A 15,447-nucleotide genomic window follows, 5' to 3' on the forward strand; every position below is an offset into this window, starting at 1 on the left:
TCTCAGGCCCCCACAAAAATTATAAAAAAACATTCTACTTTTGTCAGGTTCCCACAAAAATTATTTAAAAAAAACATTCAATATTTTCTCAGGTTCCCACAAAAATTATAAAAAAAAACATTCAATATTTTGTCAGGTTCCCACAAAAATTATAAAAAACATTCTATATTTTCTCAGGTTCCCACAAAAATTATAAAAAAAAACATTCAATATTTTCTCAGGTTCCCAGCTCGAGATGATCTGCACGATGGCGCCTGACACGAAGAACATCGACACCGTCAAGTGTCAGGAGAGGAACATCGCCATCTACCACGTGGGCGAGTACTGCACGGACTCACACGCCGAGTTCATCTCAGCTCTCCTGCTGACCACAGCTCGCAGACTCATTGAAGGTTGGGAACCTTTTAGTGCTGAGCTGTTTTATGTATTCTTAAAATAATATTGATTTTCTTTAGAATTATGTGTTTTTTTTAAGTTGGTGGGGGTATAACTTTGGGCAAAATGCTATTTGTGACGATGTATGTACAAAGTCAATATAATGTTTTATTAATTTGTAAAAGAATCCTAACACGTTACCCTAAAACAAAATAGAGAAACAATACCACATAAAGCTATTTAAGTTGGTGTACATTTTTGTTGTAGAAATTAGGTTGTGGGCATGGTGTTTGATGCTACCGCTGAGCATTGAATCCTCAGCCCCATCTTTCTCTGATTGTAGGTTGTTGTTTTTTTTTTTGTGGTTAAGTCTGGTGATCTCAAGGTTAATTCAGCATGGACTCGCGGATGGGTGGGCAGTGTTTCTTCCAGACTTTTTCTCCGGGGGGTGCACTTGAAATTTTCGGAGGGGTGGACAACAATTTCCAGGGGGGGGGGGGGTAGACACTGTCAAAAGTATATACTTTCCATATAAATTCCATTTCGTTCCGCCCCCCCCCCCCCCCCCCCCCCCGAATAGATGCCTGAAAGAAACTCTGTGTGTGGGTCTAACGGCTGTGTGGGTCTCACGGATAAACCACCGCAGACATTTTAACATATCAATTTTATGGTGACGTAATGTAATAACCATGTAACCAAGTCCACGACCCCCCCCCACCCCCATGGGTCCCCCGATGATATGTTAAGCCACTGAAAGCAGAGCAGTATAACTAGCTTCACTTCGAGGCAGTGGCGTAGCCAGGATCGTCTCAAGGGGGGGGGGGTTCCAATTTTTACCCGGGGACAAACTTTCGATTTGCACCCCCCCCTCAAACTTTTTCTATATACCGAGGGGTCTATGGGGGGTATGACCCCCCTAAACCCCCCCCCCTGCCTACGCCACTGCTTCGAGGTGTTCATAATAGATACAAGTTTCTTATTAATGTCATTTTTTCTTAATCTGAAAGTTTATTTTTGGTATCTTCGTAGGAAACGACGAGGTTCTACGCGGCGATTGGGGACTTTGGCAGCCGATGCATTTACTGGGTACCCAGTTGACAGGACGCACCCTCGGGTTTCTGGGAATAGATCTAGTCGGCTTGGGCGTGGCCCAACGATTGAGGCCTTTCGGAATAGAAAAGATTATTTATTTGTAAGTTGTTTTTTTTAAAGATAACAGAGTACCCGTGTTTTGTTGTTGTTTTTTTTTTTGGGGGGGGGGGGGGGGGGGTTGCCATTTCAGCTTAATGTTTCTCGGTTTTATTTCTTGCTGATATTAAATCCCCAAAGAAAGTACTAAATAGGAAGAAAAAAAATCTGATTAAAAAATAAAATAATGCTGCTCAGTTTTCATTCATTTTTTTTAAATTTTAAAACCCAAAGAAAATAGACTATACAAGCAGTGTTTTATTTTTCCTCCAAAGTGACAAAGATGAACATCCTTTGGCAGTGAACGTGTCAGCCCTTAAAGTGGACATTGAAGAAATCTTTGCCAAATCTGATTTCATCGTCTGTACATTGGAGCTGACCCCCCAGACGGAGGGTATTGTTAACGCCCAGGTGAGTAATAGTCTGCTAGTCTTTGTTTATCTCTTCATTAGTCGTGTTGCCGACAAAAAAAAATCATTCATACACCTGTAGAGTTCTCTTCATTAACTATCCTCTTTATTTGTTTAGTACCTAGGAATGTGTAAACCGGAGTGTATCTTCATCAACACCGCCAGCGCGGCACTCGTCAACCACGACGACCTCCTACAGGCGCTGAAAGAGGAGAAAATCGCCGGCGCCGGTCTGGACAGCACCATCCCCGAACCCCTGCCCCAGGACAGCGAGCTCCTGGCACTGCCCAACGTCGTGGTGACGCCCCACATGAGCTCAGCCACCCACCGGGGTCGCACGCGCATCGCCATGAGACTGGCCAACTACATGGTCAATAACCTGGCCTGATGGGAACCCGTGTGAGCACAAATCTGTTCAACTATCCAATGAATTTCTACATCGTTATGTTTAGCCACTTTGTGGTTACATTAAAGAGAAAAAGATTCCTTTAAGCATTGTTTTTCTAATAATAGTGCTGTATGTTTTAAGTTATTTCAAAGAGCACGAGTCACGTATTATGGCAAACGACCAAAAGGCAGCCCCAGATAGGCACAACACAACTCACAACTTCGCCCCCTCCCCCATATTAAGACAGTTCCCACTCCCTCCCCTCATTCCATATTAAGACAGTTCCCACTCCCTCCCCTCATTTCAAATTAAGACAGTTCCCACTCCCCTCATTCCATATTAAGACAGTTCCCACTCCCTCCCCCCATTCCATATTAAGACAGTTCCCAATCCTGTCCTGAACCATTTGTATATAACACTGCCTTCTCCAGCTAATTTTAAAACACAAGAGCCAACACCGAAACAAATATGGATAGCTCCATGTAATATCTTTACATAGCACACATGTTCATTACGCCCCATGCATAAATAATTAAAAAGCAATTAATGTGTTCAAGTCCACACAAGAAAAAAAAGTAAACATGATCTAGAAAAAAAAATCTTTAATTACAATGACATAAAAGTGATGTAAATGAAAGGTAAAGCTACATTTTTTAACATAAAAATTCTCTGTTATAAATAATTCTTTGTAATTTATAAGCTGAGAAAGTAGTGGAGGACAAATATGAACACTTGACCAGAGAAATAAAAAGCATAATACAGTTAGGATATACATGGCATGTGTCCATTTATGTGGATCACAAACTACAAGAATTATGAGCATCTGTTGATGAATGTAGAAACAACTATTATCTACCCCATCTAGGAGTTATAACATAGTACTATACTTAGCTCCATCATCATGAACCAATGGAATCTGTTTAAACAATACATTATCAAAACATTTTTCCAGTCAAAGTTTTAATAAATAAACATTTCAAATGTTTGTGAATAAAAATGTTTAAATAACTTTCTGTTGCTTTTAGAAAGTATCAAAATACATTATTTGTTCATGTATAAGTTATTGTGTACTCAAAATTTATTTCTGTCTTTCCTTTTAAAATTTAAAAGGAATGTAAAGAGAAATTTGTTTTAAAATTTTATACTAAAATACAGGTAAACAATAATCAGAATAATTTGTACATGATAAAAAAATCATAAGCTCTTTTTAAAATATAGTTGTACTTAGTAATAATTTACATTTTAAACACGCAGCCAAACATCCAAGGGAAATAACACAGAGGTAATACAAAACTTGAAGTTTAGGTGTCAGATGTAAATACACTGAATACTAAAATATTTTCTTCACACCTTTTGAAGAAAATTATACAAATACAACTTAAGACTAAATTTTTTTGTAAAGTCTTAAAATTCATACACAATGTTAAAGTACTAACAAGTAGTTACATTAAAAAAGCTACACTAAAATATCTTGCAGGGTAAAAAATCTTTGATAAATAAATACATTTTACATTTTTTTAAAAGACTCTAAAGACAAAATGTGTGTGAATTTATAACATTAATGCTTTGCAGAAAGAATGTTTTAAATTTTTATACCACTAATAGCAGTTATCAAACTGTTTGACATTTATATCAGTGATATAAAGTTGCATTGGCACCATTTCTACAGTTTAATAATTACATTAAAAAAAACAGAACTACACAAATTTATTCTTGACAAGGAAGAAATAGCTACAAAAATGTGGTCAAGCAAATTACAGCCTGTTAAAACATTATATAAAGGTGGAGAAGGAATTCAGTACTTTCTCTAGCAGTTCAGCTATGCACATTTGCAGGTAAAATTTGAATTAGGTTCACCTTCAACCTTTCAAACAAGGTTTCAGGGAGGTTACATAATTAATATATACTTATTCTCTAAATAAGGTGGCCAAGATGTTCTTAGATGTGTTCAGGGCCATGTCCAGCCTAGCTTTAGTGGAGTTGGTGGCCAAGTGTGGGGTGACGATACAGTTGGGCAGGTGGATCAGTGGATGGTCTGGTGGCAGTGGCTCTGGGTCTGTGACGTCAACGGCGGCAGCGGCAATCTTACCTGTCTTCAGGGCTTCCACCAAATCGTCCGTGTCCACGACCGGACCGCGGGATGTGTTGACCAGAATGGCTGTTCGTTTCATCTTCTCAAAGACCTCTTTATTGATCATCTTGCGAGTCAGACCAGTCAGCGCACAAGAGATGACCAGGAAATCAGACTCTCTAAACAAAGTGTCTCTGTCAACAAACTCAGCGTTAAGATCATCTCCAAATGATGCACGCACCATGTCATGGTAGAGAATTCTCTTAACTCCAAATGGTTTTAAGCGACGAGCAACACCAAACCCAACACGACCAAAGCCGAGAATTCCAAGGTTTCTGTTGACAATTTCTGTGCCACAGATCCACATTGGCTTCCAGAGTCCCCACTTGCCTTCTTCTACTGCTTGCATACCTGAATAAGTTATTTTAAACATTAGTTAGTCTAACAGTTTACTAGTGAAAACTAACAAAATAATCAGTTAATTTATAAATGAGATATAAGTTATTAATCTCTACAGAAAAGATATATTAGCAATATTTATTTAAACTAATAGATGATAACTTTTTCATTCGAGTCAATTAAGAAATAATTTAAGTTTCTATTGTCATAGAAAAAAAAACTACAGCTGCGAGTTTTAATAAAAGTCTGAGTAAGTTGACAACTGAGATAAGATATGAACTGTTATCCACAAAAAGAAACCATTAAAGTTAAAAAAAAACATACATATTTTTAATTTCAATGCTTAAAATATTTTTCTAAATAGGTCAGAAGATTATTATTAGTAATGTTATGCGGCAAGAAATTTAAAAAGACTATACATTAAAAAAGTAAGACATTTGAAAAGATAAGATATATAAAAAGACAAGGCATTTACAAAGACAAACCTTCCAAGCATCTTCTTGCTGCCATCAACAACAAAGTGACAGTAAACTCTGCTGCGCTGTCAGAGGCCACATCAGGCGTGTTTGCTACCACAATATCACGCTTTTTACATTCATATGCACTGATGTGATGTGTACCCACAGACATGGTAGCAACAGTCTTCAGCTGGGGACCTGGAGAGGTTTACAGACATGTCAGGAGGTTTGTGCATGTCTGACTTATGTCAGTAGGTTTGTGCATGTCTTATGTCAGTAGGTTTGTGCATGTCTTATATCAGTAGGTTTGTGCATGTCTTATGTCAGTAGGTTTATGTTGTCTTGTGTTTTGTGCATTTCTAATGTAGCCTTTAGCCAAGATGTTTTTAAAGGTACAAGTATTTTTTGTGTTGCTTGATAGCCAGTACTGTGCATAAGTACCATGCAGGGTTAATATATGTTTAAATGCAAACACCTTTTTGTTTGAAATGAACTATAAATTATTGCCTTGAAAATGTCTTACTGTTGCTTAGATGAATTACTTTTATTATTTTGGCATAAAATATTATTAATCAGATTAATTATCCTTTTTACTAATATACATTTTAAAGTAAGTTTATTGATGGTATACATTACATTACAGAAATTCTTACCTGCAGCATCTAGAACCTCTGCATCAATGATGTCACTAATAGTGCAGAAAATGGCTGCTACACCTTTCACCTTTTTCAGAAGCTCATCTTTAGGAATGACTTCCTCACTATCCCAGATATCCAGATCACAATGTTCTTTTAAAAGTGCTATAGCCTCATCGTGAACTTTTCTTGTAACACATACCTTGGGCCGAGACATTGCTCTAGATACAAGAATGTAAATACTGCTATAAAACACCTTTCTCTAATAAAAGTATACTTTCAGAACAACTTTAACTCTTTCTATACCAGAGGCTTTTCCACCTCCTGACCTCATTATTTCCGTGACCCAATTTTTTTATACACCCCTCACCTACTTAAACAATTATACCTCCTATGTTTTTCTAACCAGATTTATGTATTATACATCAAAATGAACAGAAATGAAATTTCTATAATAGTAAATGAAGATAATTGTGAGTTATGTTAAAGAATGTAGGTTTTTTACTTGTTAAATGACTTGTTAAAGAAACAAACACTAGCGGTGTCGAGCCGTACCTTGCCTACTATGAAGCTGGCCCAAGCCGCATCTCGCGGCTCATGGGACGGATTGAGTTAAACAAAGATTGATAGCTAAATGTAACTGTTTTTCAAAACAATGAAAAACTTCTTAGCTCCCCTTCTAAGATCCATAAGGGCAAGGTGACTGTTTTTTAAGTGGAATATGTGGCACAGTGTAAAGTATAAATAAAAGTAACAATGTTGGATGGGCATAGGGATAGTTATTTTTAATCAAAAGTCTACCTTGGCCCTAATCCTAATATCAATATTGGCAGAAAGTAAAAGCTCGATAGGCTTAAATTATTTTGAAGATCAGATGTTCCATAATATACTTATGATATTAGTTCATATTAGCTTTGCAATACTGCCATACTTTTTTTTTAGTAAAATCACTTAACCCTTTGAGCCCTGGCCTCCATGGCCTAATTTCTCCCATTTCCTGAGCTCCCAGGGCCAAACCATTTTTCACTTATCTGCTTCTAACTTTGCCTATGGCAGGAAACAGATTGGTACCGCAAAATGCATATTCGATCTTCGCCGTTCATAAACTTTCTAATCAGACATCGTTTGGGGATTTTGTTTATACTAATAAATAGAGCTATGTTTTTACAAGCTTCGTTAGCAACATTTTTGTGGAATACGTTTTTTATGACATTTTGTGCCACGGCGAAGGATGCGAAGTATGCAAATCTAGACGGAATGGATCTACTTGGAAAAGTACGTGTACTGCACTAATAAGGTAAGAAATAATATTTTGTAAAAATAACTATTATTTTTATGGATTTTTCATTAGAAATGATTGCTGTAAATTATGAAAGTAAAAAAAGTATATTTGAATGTGTTTTTTACTTTAATTTGAACAAAGTGAATGGCCATAATTACGACACATCGGCGTCGTTGAAAGCGGGGATTTCAGTTAATTTTTTATGGATATAAAATTGTATTTTTTTCCTCCGAGGCATGTATTTAAATAACAGTTTAGTTAAATCTATTTAATTCTGTAAAATATAAGTATTATTTTGCCGTAGATACTTTTAAAAAAAAATTTATGATTTTCTGTCGGGGAAAATCGATATTCGCACCATGCATGCACACGTAGTAAAACTAGACTTATCTTTAAGCCATTTGTTTTAAATTGAAATTAATAGATAATGTAATTATTTCAAAGTAAAAATTTTCCGTCTGAAATTGGGTTCTAATCTTCGCCCACTGAACCAGCCTACGCACGACATTCGCGCGAGTCTGTTTCTTCGCAATAGTCTGTATAGTGTCGAGGGCTAATTCTAAAAAGAATCGAGTCCTTACTAATCTAATGTTTATTAAACCGTTTTGAACCGTTTGAGATAATCAGACCAAATTTGGTATCCAGACTCAGGATCAAACATCAAAGCAGAAAGATTCTGAAATTCTTTATTTGTTTATAATGTATGAACAGAACAATGTATATAAAACGAACACGTAATTATTGTTTTGATAGAACACAGAAGAAACCAATTTTCATTTAGTAAGTATTTTGTTATTATTGATACCTGGCCATACTAGTTCATCGCCAGAAGTCCACTTTTGTGTGATAACTTTCAAAACAGTTATCACTGCCGGACCCGATGCAAAGAAAACATTTGCATGTTTTGCACCAGTAAACAGTTGTTTTTTTCGTTTCGGCAAGTCTTTGTCCTTGGCACCACGTGCATCAGAACGTACTTGAACAGTTTCATTGTCACTGTCAATTTCAATGTCACTGAGTTCAGTCTCAAATTCAACGTCACTATCATCACAATATAGACCAGGAATATTATCTTCTTCATCAGAATCAATAAGTAGTTGTATTGCCTGAGTTGCAGTCATTCTACTTCTTTTGTTGATATTTCGGTCTTTTGCTTTATCTTTTGCACCAACTTTACGTGCTGAAGTCGATGGCTGTGGCTCAGCTTTTCGTTTCGGCAGCATTGCAACGAAATGTAAACATTCACTTTTCCTAAAATCTATTTTTAGAATCATAATCACGCACTAAAAAGACATATGCGCAGTTTTAGTCAGTCTTCCGCTAATTATATTTAATTAGACGGTATACCGGCCGCTAGGAATATGACGCTAGATCATAGGGCCGGAAAACCGGCTTTTCAGACATATATGCCTAATGTTGAAGCCGGTTTACCGGCCTGGCGGGCTCAAAGGGTTAAGCCTACTTAGTTAGTACTTAGCAAAATGCATAAAAAAGCTTGGGAAAATTGCCTGCTAATGTCAATGTAGCTAGTCTCATAACGCGAGTTGAATTACCTCCCCTGACCCGCTTTTTTATGGCCACTTTCTAGTTCGTTTTTTTCGATCGCGTCTCGGCACTGTTGCTAAAAATAGCATTCGCGCAATACCATACGGGTAAATCTGTTTGGCGTCTGCTACACGTGATAGATCGTTGAATGGCCGACAAGCTGATATAAAAATTATTGCGACCGGATGCGATTTTCGTGGAAATTGAGCTAGATTTAGCAAAAGACAGCTATATTTGTGTAAAATATTATTATTTATACTTCTACTTACACAGATATTTTGATAACTGCAGTTCAGCCGTCCATTTTTCTTTTAAAATGTATCTTTAGAATTTCTGTACCTTTTGGCAATCGGTCAGGAGCATTTGCGCACTAAACCCACCCCCCTACGGCAGTTCCGATTTTTTTCCCAGTGAACTCGTACTGACCTCCCACATAGCTAAGATAGTACATTGATACTGATGGGAAAGCCTCTAAATCTGTATTCCTACTAGAGATCTAGAAATAAATCTAGATCGTGGAGTTTTTATAATGACTTTTAAATTGAATGTCTCCAGTTTAAGATATTTTTTTTTCAAAACATAGCTACTTTTAGTACTATATTTAAGTATTTCAAACCCTTTTGGTAGTTTTTTCTTAAACTTAGACCTAGTGATTAGATATCTATATTTTGTACTTATAACTTGCAGGCCTATTAAAATAATAATAAAACAGTTTGCTTGATAACTTCATTAGGTCATTTCATAAACACAAATGTTATAAACATATAAAAATCACAAAACCATAGGTAATATCTGAATTCTGTAGCCTACCTTACATTTAGGCTAATACTGAATTAAAAAGAAATTACATTAAGGTTTGAAATTAATACAACTTGTAATTAAGAAAGAAAGCTTCAATTCCAAATACTACAAGATATAATAACAAACAATGAAACAAATTCAAAGCTTTTTTCAACCCATTTAGTCGAAAAGATTTTTATTTTTTCCGATACTGACCAAAATAAGTTTTTAAAGCTTAGGCCTAATGTTTTTACAAACATAACTCAATTTTATTAGGCCCCTGTAAACATTAATTAAGATTCCTCTGTAGACAAAGCAATCTATTTGGCAGATGAAGTAGAGTTCATGTTTCTTGACCTCTGCATATGAAGTGATTGTCCGTGTGGTCAGCGATATTAACAGCCGCCTTTACTTTTTACCTTTAATTTCCCCAATGTATATCAGGTACCCATCAGACATGGGTGGACTCTGAATTTTATTAAACAAACATTTTGATATAGGCCTAGATCTATAATCTATAACATTCCAAACAACATCTGTTCTGTAGAATTTACCTTTCTGCTTCCAAATGCAGTATTTTCCAATTGAAAATTCATCACAAAACATACAATAAATTATATAAATGGCATTTTATAAATTTATATAAACTTTTTACTTTCACCTTGGTGTAAAAAAATGTAGGTATAAGCAAACTGATTTCAATAGTAAGAAAGAATCATGTCTTTTCTTGCTTACTAGCTTTAAAACAAGTGAATTTGACTTTTTACCTGCGTTTTTGGTCGCGTTTCTATATATTTTATTTGCGACACTAAAAAAATTATATTTAATCAACCGTTTATGCTAAATTAATAAAATTGGTACTGTTGGATTGCATTTTTAAAGCTCTACAATTATATGCTATTCTTTTTATAATTTGAAGAAAATTGAATTTTTATGAGACTAACTAGTCAATGCTAACCTTATCCCTAACCACTACCCTACCCTACCATAAGCGGCCTAAGTCTAGCTAGACTCTACTAGATCTAGATCATCTAGATCTATAATAATAGTCTAGAATCTATATATTTAATTAATTATATTAACAATAACAACTAACAACCTGAACCAGAACAAGTAGGCCTACAACTACAACTGTCTGTTATGTGACTTATGTCTGTACAAGTACAAGTCAAACCAATCCGGCTTGTTTCAGGAAGTTTCTTAGAACAAGACCCTGCATATGTTATGTAAATAACTCTAAACTTACAACTGTATGTCTTCTTATTAATTAATTATTAATTTACCTTTTTTAAGTAGATCTAAATAGAATATCAAATATCTGCTTAAAAATGTAACCTGAAAAGCAGATTTTGTTTTTACTAGTGAAGGTAGGCTTGACTTGCAACCTTCACATCAAAACACAGGTCAAAGACGGAAGAACAAGGTGAAGGACGCCGGTTTTATTCCGGTCCTTTCAGGCTTTTTATCTCTGAAAATAGTACTGCGATTTACCAGCATCTATGCTAGGCCTATTTTAAGGTTTTATGAATTAGATCTAGAATCTAGGTCTAAAAATCTAGACTACATTTATATTAAATTGTTACTCTTTTGAAAAACCATATTTTTTAAAATGAATTGCTCTTATAACATTGATGATTTAATTAATTAATAATAGGATAATCTACATTCTAAGTTTCTAAAGCTTCATGAAGTTCACAGAGATGTACATTTTTACTTTCTCGTATATACGAAGTATAGAGAAAGTATTGTAATCGTGCACAAAAATCAATTGAAATTTTAACTATTTTCACAGTATTACACCTCAGTCCTTCATCACATTCGAAGTATAGAGGACTTATTTTAATCGGGCAAAAATTATCAATCCAGATTTATCAAAATTAAAAGGTTTTATGCGTATTCCAGTCTGAAAAACTGGGCTTTGCAATTCTGTCCGTATGTCTGTGTGTCTGTGTGTGTGTGTGTCCGTGTGTAAACACGATAACTTGAGTACCGTTACAGCTAGGTTGATGAAATTTCATATATAAGTATTTTATCAAAATCGTAGATCCGTATCAACTTTTGAGCGATTTCGGATAACCGGAAGTGGTACTTTTTCTACTTTGAATTTTTCAAAAGCCTACAACTTTAGTACTATTTCAGATAGATAAATGAAATTTGATATGTAAGTAAAAGATCTAATTCTCTACCTTCTGTCAAATTTTGAGAATTTTTCGTTGACTGGAAGTACTTATTTAGGCTACTTCCGATTTCTCAAAAAACTAATGTAAATTTTAAAAGTACTAATAATATTGCGCACTATTATGCGCTTTTTTATTCGCGTTCACTTGGTGTGCAATTAATTTGTCTACGATATTTTATTCTATTTTTAAAACTTTAAGTATTTAAAATGGATTAAAAATCATGTCTATAGCCCGAGTTCCCATCCCCTGTTATTTTATATAAGAATATTCGAGAAAGTTTAGGGGAGATCACTCCCGGTTTATTAACGTAACATTTATTTAATCACCCCTGCTCCACTAATGATTTGATTACATTTACATCTGTGACCGGGGTAGCCTAACTGAGGGAGGATAATCGAACGACAAACACGCAGAAAAGATAAAACAGAAAAATGACAAAAATACCAACAGTAGACATAATAGGTCTAGCCGCTAGCGGTAGAATTAAATTATATTTTTTGCAAATACCAAAATCATTGTTTGAATGAATATAAACAATGAATAGGCTTACGCAGAAAATCTAATTTGTATCATAACATTTTAAACTAGGTTACTTACAGAGAAACGAATATCTTTAAAGCTTCTTTATTTTAAAAAAATCGTCAAAAGATAAAGTAACCAGCTAGATCTAAGAAGATCTACGAATACAACTATAACTGTAGGGCTATAGGCCTACCAGAAAGTGTGTGTACTCTAGGCTAGCTATTTCTGCTTCCCCTGGGTTATAAATACTATTTTGTTGTTTACATTCGTTTCAAGGTTGCCCGTGTGTTCAAAGTGCAGATGGTTAAAGAGAAAAAAAACTGAGGGAGGGGAGGGAGGGGGGGACTAGCTGGATTGATAATGCCATAGCCTAGCATTCTAATATTCAGCAGCATAGATTCCCATTTCTCAATCCACTTCCACCCATTGCTAACACTACTATCTATAATATTTATTATGAATATTATTCTCTTAATATCATTCTTTTAAAAAAATTCATGTATGAAGCGGACCCATTTCCTCCCATCCTCATCAACACATGCTACACTTGCTTAGTCGGTCTAATCGGAGGCGTAGCGAGGGGGGTGCGGACCGCACCGGGTGATACCATTTAGGGGGGTGACACCAAGGCAAAAAATAGCAAAATATATTGAGAAAAACTTGAGGGGGGGGGTGCAAATCGAAAGTTTGAGGGGGGAGGGGGTGCTAATCGAAAGCTTGAGGGGGGGGGGGGGTGCAAATCGAAAATTTGAAAGTTTGTCCACGGGAAGGGTCGCTACGCCTCTGGGGGGTGACACCATTAAGTGCCGCACCGGGTGACACCCGACATCGCTACGCCACTGGGTCTAATAAAATAGCTAATGTAAATTGTAATGTAGGCCTACAGGCAGAAGCTGCAAAAGGGGAGTTGGAACCCACTCCTCCAATGGACCTTGAATATGCTCTCGGGTTCCATAAGTTTACAATTTTAAAATCAGGCAGTTCGTCCATATAGACGTAATCGTATTTCTGTATATATAGGGGTGGCAAAACTGAGTTCTCATAAGTATGGGTAGGGTTGCATTTTCCAGGATGAAGTCAAGCTTATATGCGTGCAAAGAGAGACAGAAAAATCCCTATCGTACAACACTTCCCCTGGAATTTTTTGAGAGCCCCCCCCCCTTGTATGACAGACCCTTCTTAATTGTAGGACGGGATTTCTTCCAACGCAATTAAATATTACGTGTCAATATAATATGCGCCACATGGCCCCGCATGTTTTTCTTACTGGATTTGCTTCCATCGCATTTGCCCATCCAAGAACAAAATTCAAGACAACAGTTGTTTGCTTGTTTGTTTGTTGCTTTTTTTCGTTTTCTCTCCTATATGGGTTGCTGTCCCCATTTTACGAGCCTCTTCTACCCACGTTTCGAACTCGGAATTTCTGGAGTAAGCGATCACATATTCACACGCTCTCCAGCCCTACTATATCAACTCCAACTTTAACTATTAGCCGCTCTTCTTACCCTTACCCCGGACGTTTCAAGGCCATCACCCCCCCCCTCCCCGATTGAACCCTTGGTAAATGCTTATATATGATACTCCTCGGTGTAACCTTAATTTAAAGCTTTGGAGAAATAAACTGGTAGTGATCTCCCCTAAACTTTCTCGAATATTCTTATATAAAACAACAGGGGATGGTAACTGGGGATATAGTTATGATTTTTAATCCATTTTAAATACTGAAACTTTTAAAAATAGAATAGAATCTCAGTAAAAAACAATTGCGCACCAAGCGAACGCCTAATAAAGGTGTGTATAATGGTGCGCAATAGTATTAGTACTTTAAAAATTTACATTAGTTTTTTGAGAAATCGGAAGTAGCGTAAATTACTACTTCCAGTCAACGGAAATTACTCAAAATTTAACAGAAGGTAGAGAATTAGATCTTTTACTTACATGTGAAATTTCATTTATCTATCTGAAATAGTACTCAAGTTATAGGCTTTTGAAAAATTCAAAGTAGAAAAAGTACCACTTCCGGTTGTCGGAAATCGCTCAAAAGTTGATACGGATCTACGATTTTAATATAATACTTATATATGAAATTTCATCAACCTAGCTGTAACGGTACTCAAGTTATCGTGTTTACACACGGACAGACACACACACAGACAGACACACACACACACACAGACATACGGACAAGATTGCAAAATTATGTTTTTCCGTATCAGTGAGGTGTAAAACGTCGAGATTTGTAAAAATCTCGATTTTTTTTTTTGCACGATTACAATACTTTCTCTATACTACGTATATACGAGAAAGTAAAAAATGTACTTTTATTTTAGGAGGGAGGTAACTAGATATTATAAATTTACGTTTTTTTATTGCTGTATTGCCTCCCTTCGTCAAGCAAACAGCATCCATTTGATAACAATTTTAATTTTAACATGCATAACTTGGCAACAGAAAGAATAGTTTGTCTAAACTGTAATATAAAAAACAAGTTAATTAAAAAAGTCTAGTGACATTTATGCGCAATTTCCTTATGTTATCTAAAAATAGCTCTGACGTATAATGCTGGGATGCGTTCAAGCTAGAAGAACAATCGGTTTGTAGGTGTTTTTGTAATTTTAAAATTTGTGACCAAACGAGAGGATATTTTTGAAAACTTTCTTCGGCAATATTGCTCTAAATTATGGCAGGAATCGATTGGTACATGTTTCAAGTCGCTAAGTGGTCTGGTTGACGAGATATGGGCCAAAAACTGCTTTTTTTCGAGGTTTTTTGGCTTTTCCGGGAAATACATGAAAGAAACCCGGAATTTTTATGGCCTATGCTCATTCTTGTAACTTGCTTAACATAATTGCTTTTGGAACTAGTCATCGATATTGCTTCGTTGAGGAGGAGATACGACTTAAAGCCCGGACACACATTCATCCATACATTCATCCATCCATCCATCCATCCATCCAGAAATGACGCGTTAATAAACGCAATTCTCCAGAATGGAAATTGCGCTAAAAAATTATTACGTGTTTCCAGAAGAGCAGACCAATCAAACAGCGTGCCAATCAAAATTTTATGTTGAACAACATTAAAAACCTAGTTTAAAATTAATTACTGCTGCAGTCAGCAAAATACTAATTTATTTTTTTTTTTTTTACTTTTGACTAATACACTCAACTTGATTCAACAGATGAAATTCTCAAAATTTTTTTAATTAACTGAA

The 15,447-nt window shown here is 35.8% G+C and overlaps 2 protein-coding genes across 3 annotated transcripts; one reads left to right on the top strand and one right to left on the bottom strand.

Moving 5' to 3' along the window:
• Positions 1-221: 221 nt before the first annotated feature.
• Positions 222-2,454, top strand: LOC131946591 (glyoxylate reductase/hydroxypyruvate reductase; the record flags this gene model as incomplete). The annotated part of the gene is given in 4 exon segments (XM_059307463.1): positions 222-392; positions 1,405-1,567; positions 1,839-1,974; positions 2,092-2,454. Coding segments are annotated over 4 exon segments (740 nt in total), but the record flags the coding sequence as incomplete, so codon positions are not given.
• A 494-nt stretch (positions 2,455-2,948) lies between these two features.
• On the bottom strand, positions 2,949-12,456 carry LOC131946589 (glyoxylate reductase/hydroxypyruvate reductase). 2 transcript variants are annotated; one of them, XM_059307459.1, is made up of 5 exons: positions 12,309-12,448; positions 10,815-10,999; positions 5,943-6,145; positions 5,317-5,487; positions 2,949-4,843 (listed from the first exon to the last, which is right to left on the bottom strand). In XM_059307459.1, the coding sequence occupies exons 3-5, from the start codon at positions 6,139-6,141 to the stop codon at positions 4,269-4,271; spliced, it is 945 nt and encodes a 314-aa protein (XP_059163442.1). In that variant the 5' UTR covers positions 6,142-6,145; positions 10,815-10,999; positions 12,309-12,448; the 3' UTR covers positions 2,949-4,268. The 2 variants fall into 2 exon arrangements, with proteins under 2 accessions (XP_059163442.1, XP_059163443.1); XM_059307460.1 differs by lacking the exon at positions 10,815-10,999 and having other exon boundaries at positions 12,309-12,456.
• Between the last annotated feature and the right edge of the window lie 2,991 nt (positions 12,457-15,447).

The sequence above is a fragment of the Physella acuta genome, unplaced genomic scaffold (genome assembly GCF_028476545.2).
Source record: "Physella acuta isolate Inbredline_101_S28 unplaced genomic scaffold, ASM2847654v3 ptg000564l, whole genome shotgun sequence".
Classification (NCBI taxonomy): Eukaryota; Metazoa; Mollusca; class Gastropoda; family Physidae; genus Physella; species Physella acuta.

Bases quoted from the DNA above. Each gene is read 5' to 3' on its own strand.
- LOC131946589 (XM_059307460.1), bottom strand. From the start codon at position 6,141: ATGTCTCGGCCCAAGGTATGTGTTACAAGAAAAGTTCACGATGAGGCT. The intron at 5,488-5,942 runs GTAAGAATTTCT...AAACCTCTCCAG, and splicing joins AGAGGTTCTAGATGCTGCAG to GTCCCCAGCTGAAGACTGTT. The intron at 4,844-5,316 runs GTTTGTCTTTGT...TAACTTATTCAG, and splicing joins AGCAAGAAGATGCTTGGAAG to GTATGCAAGCAGTAGAAGAA.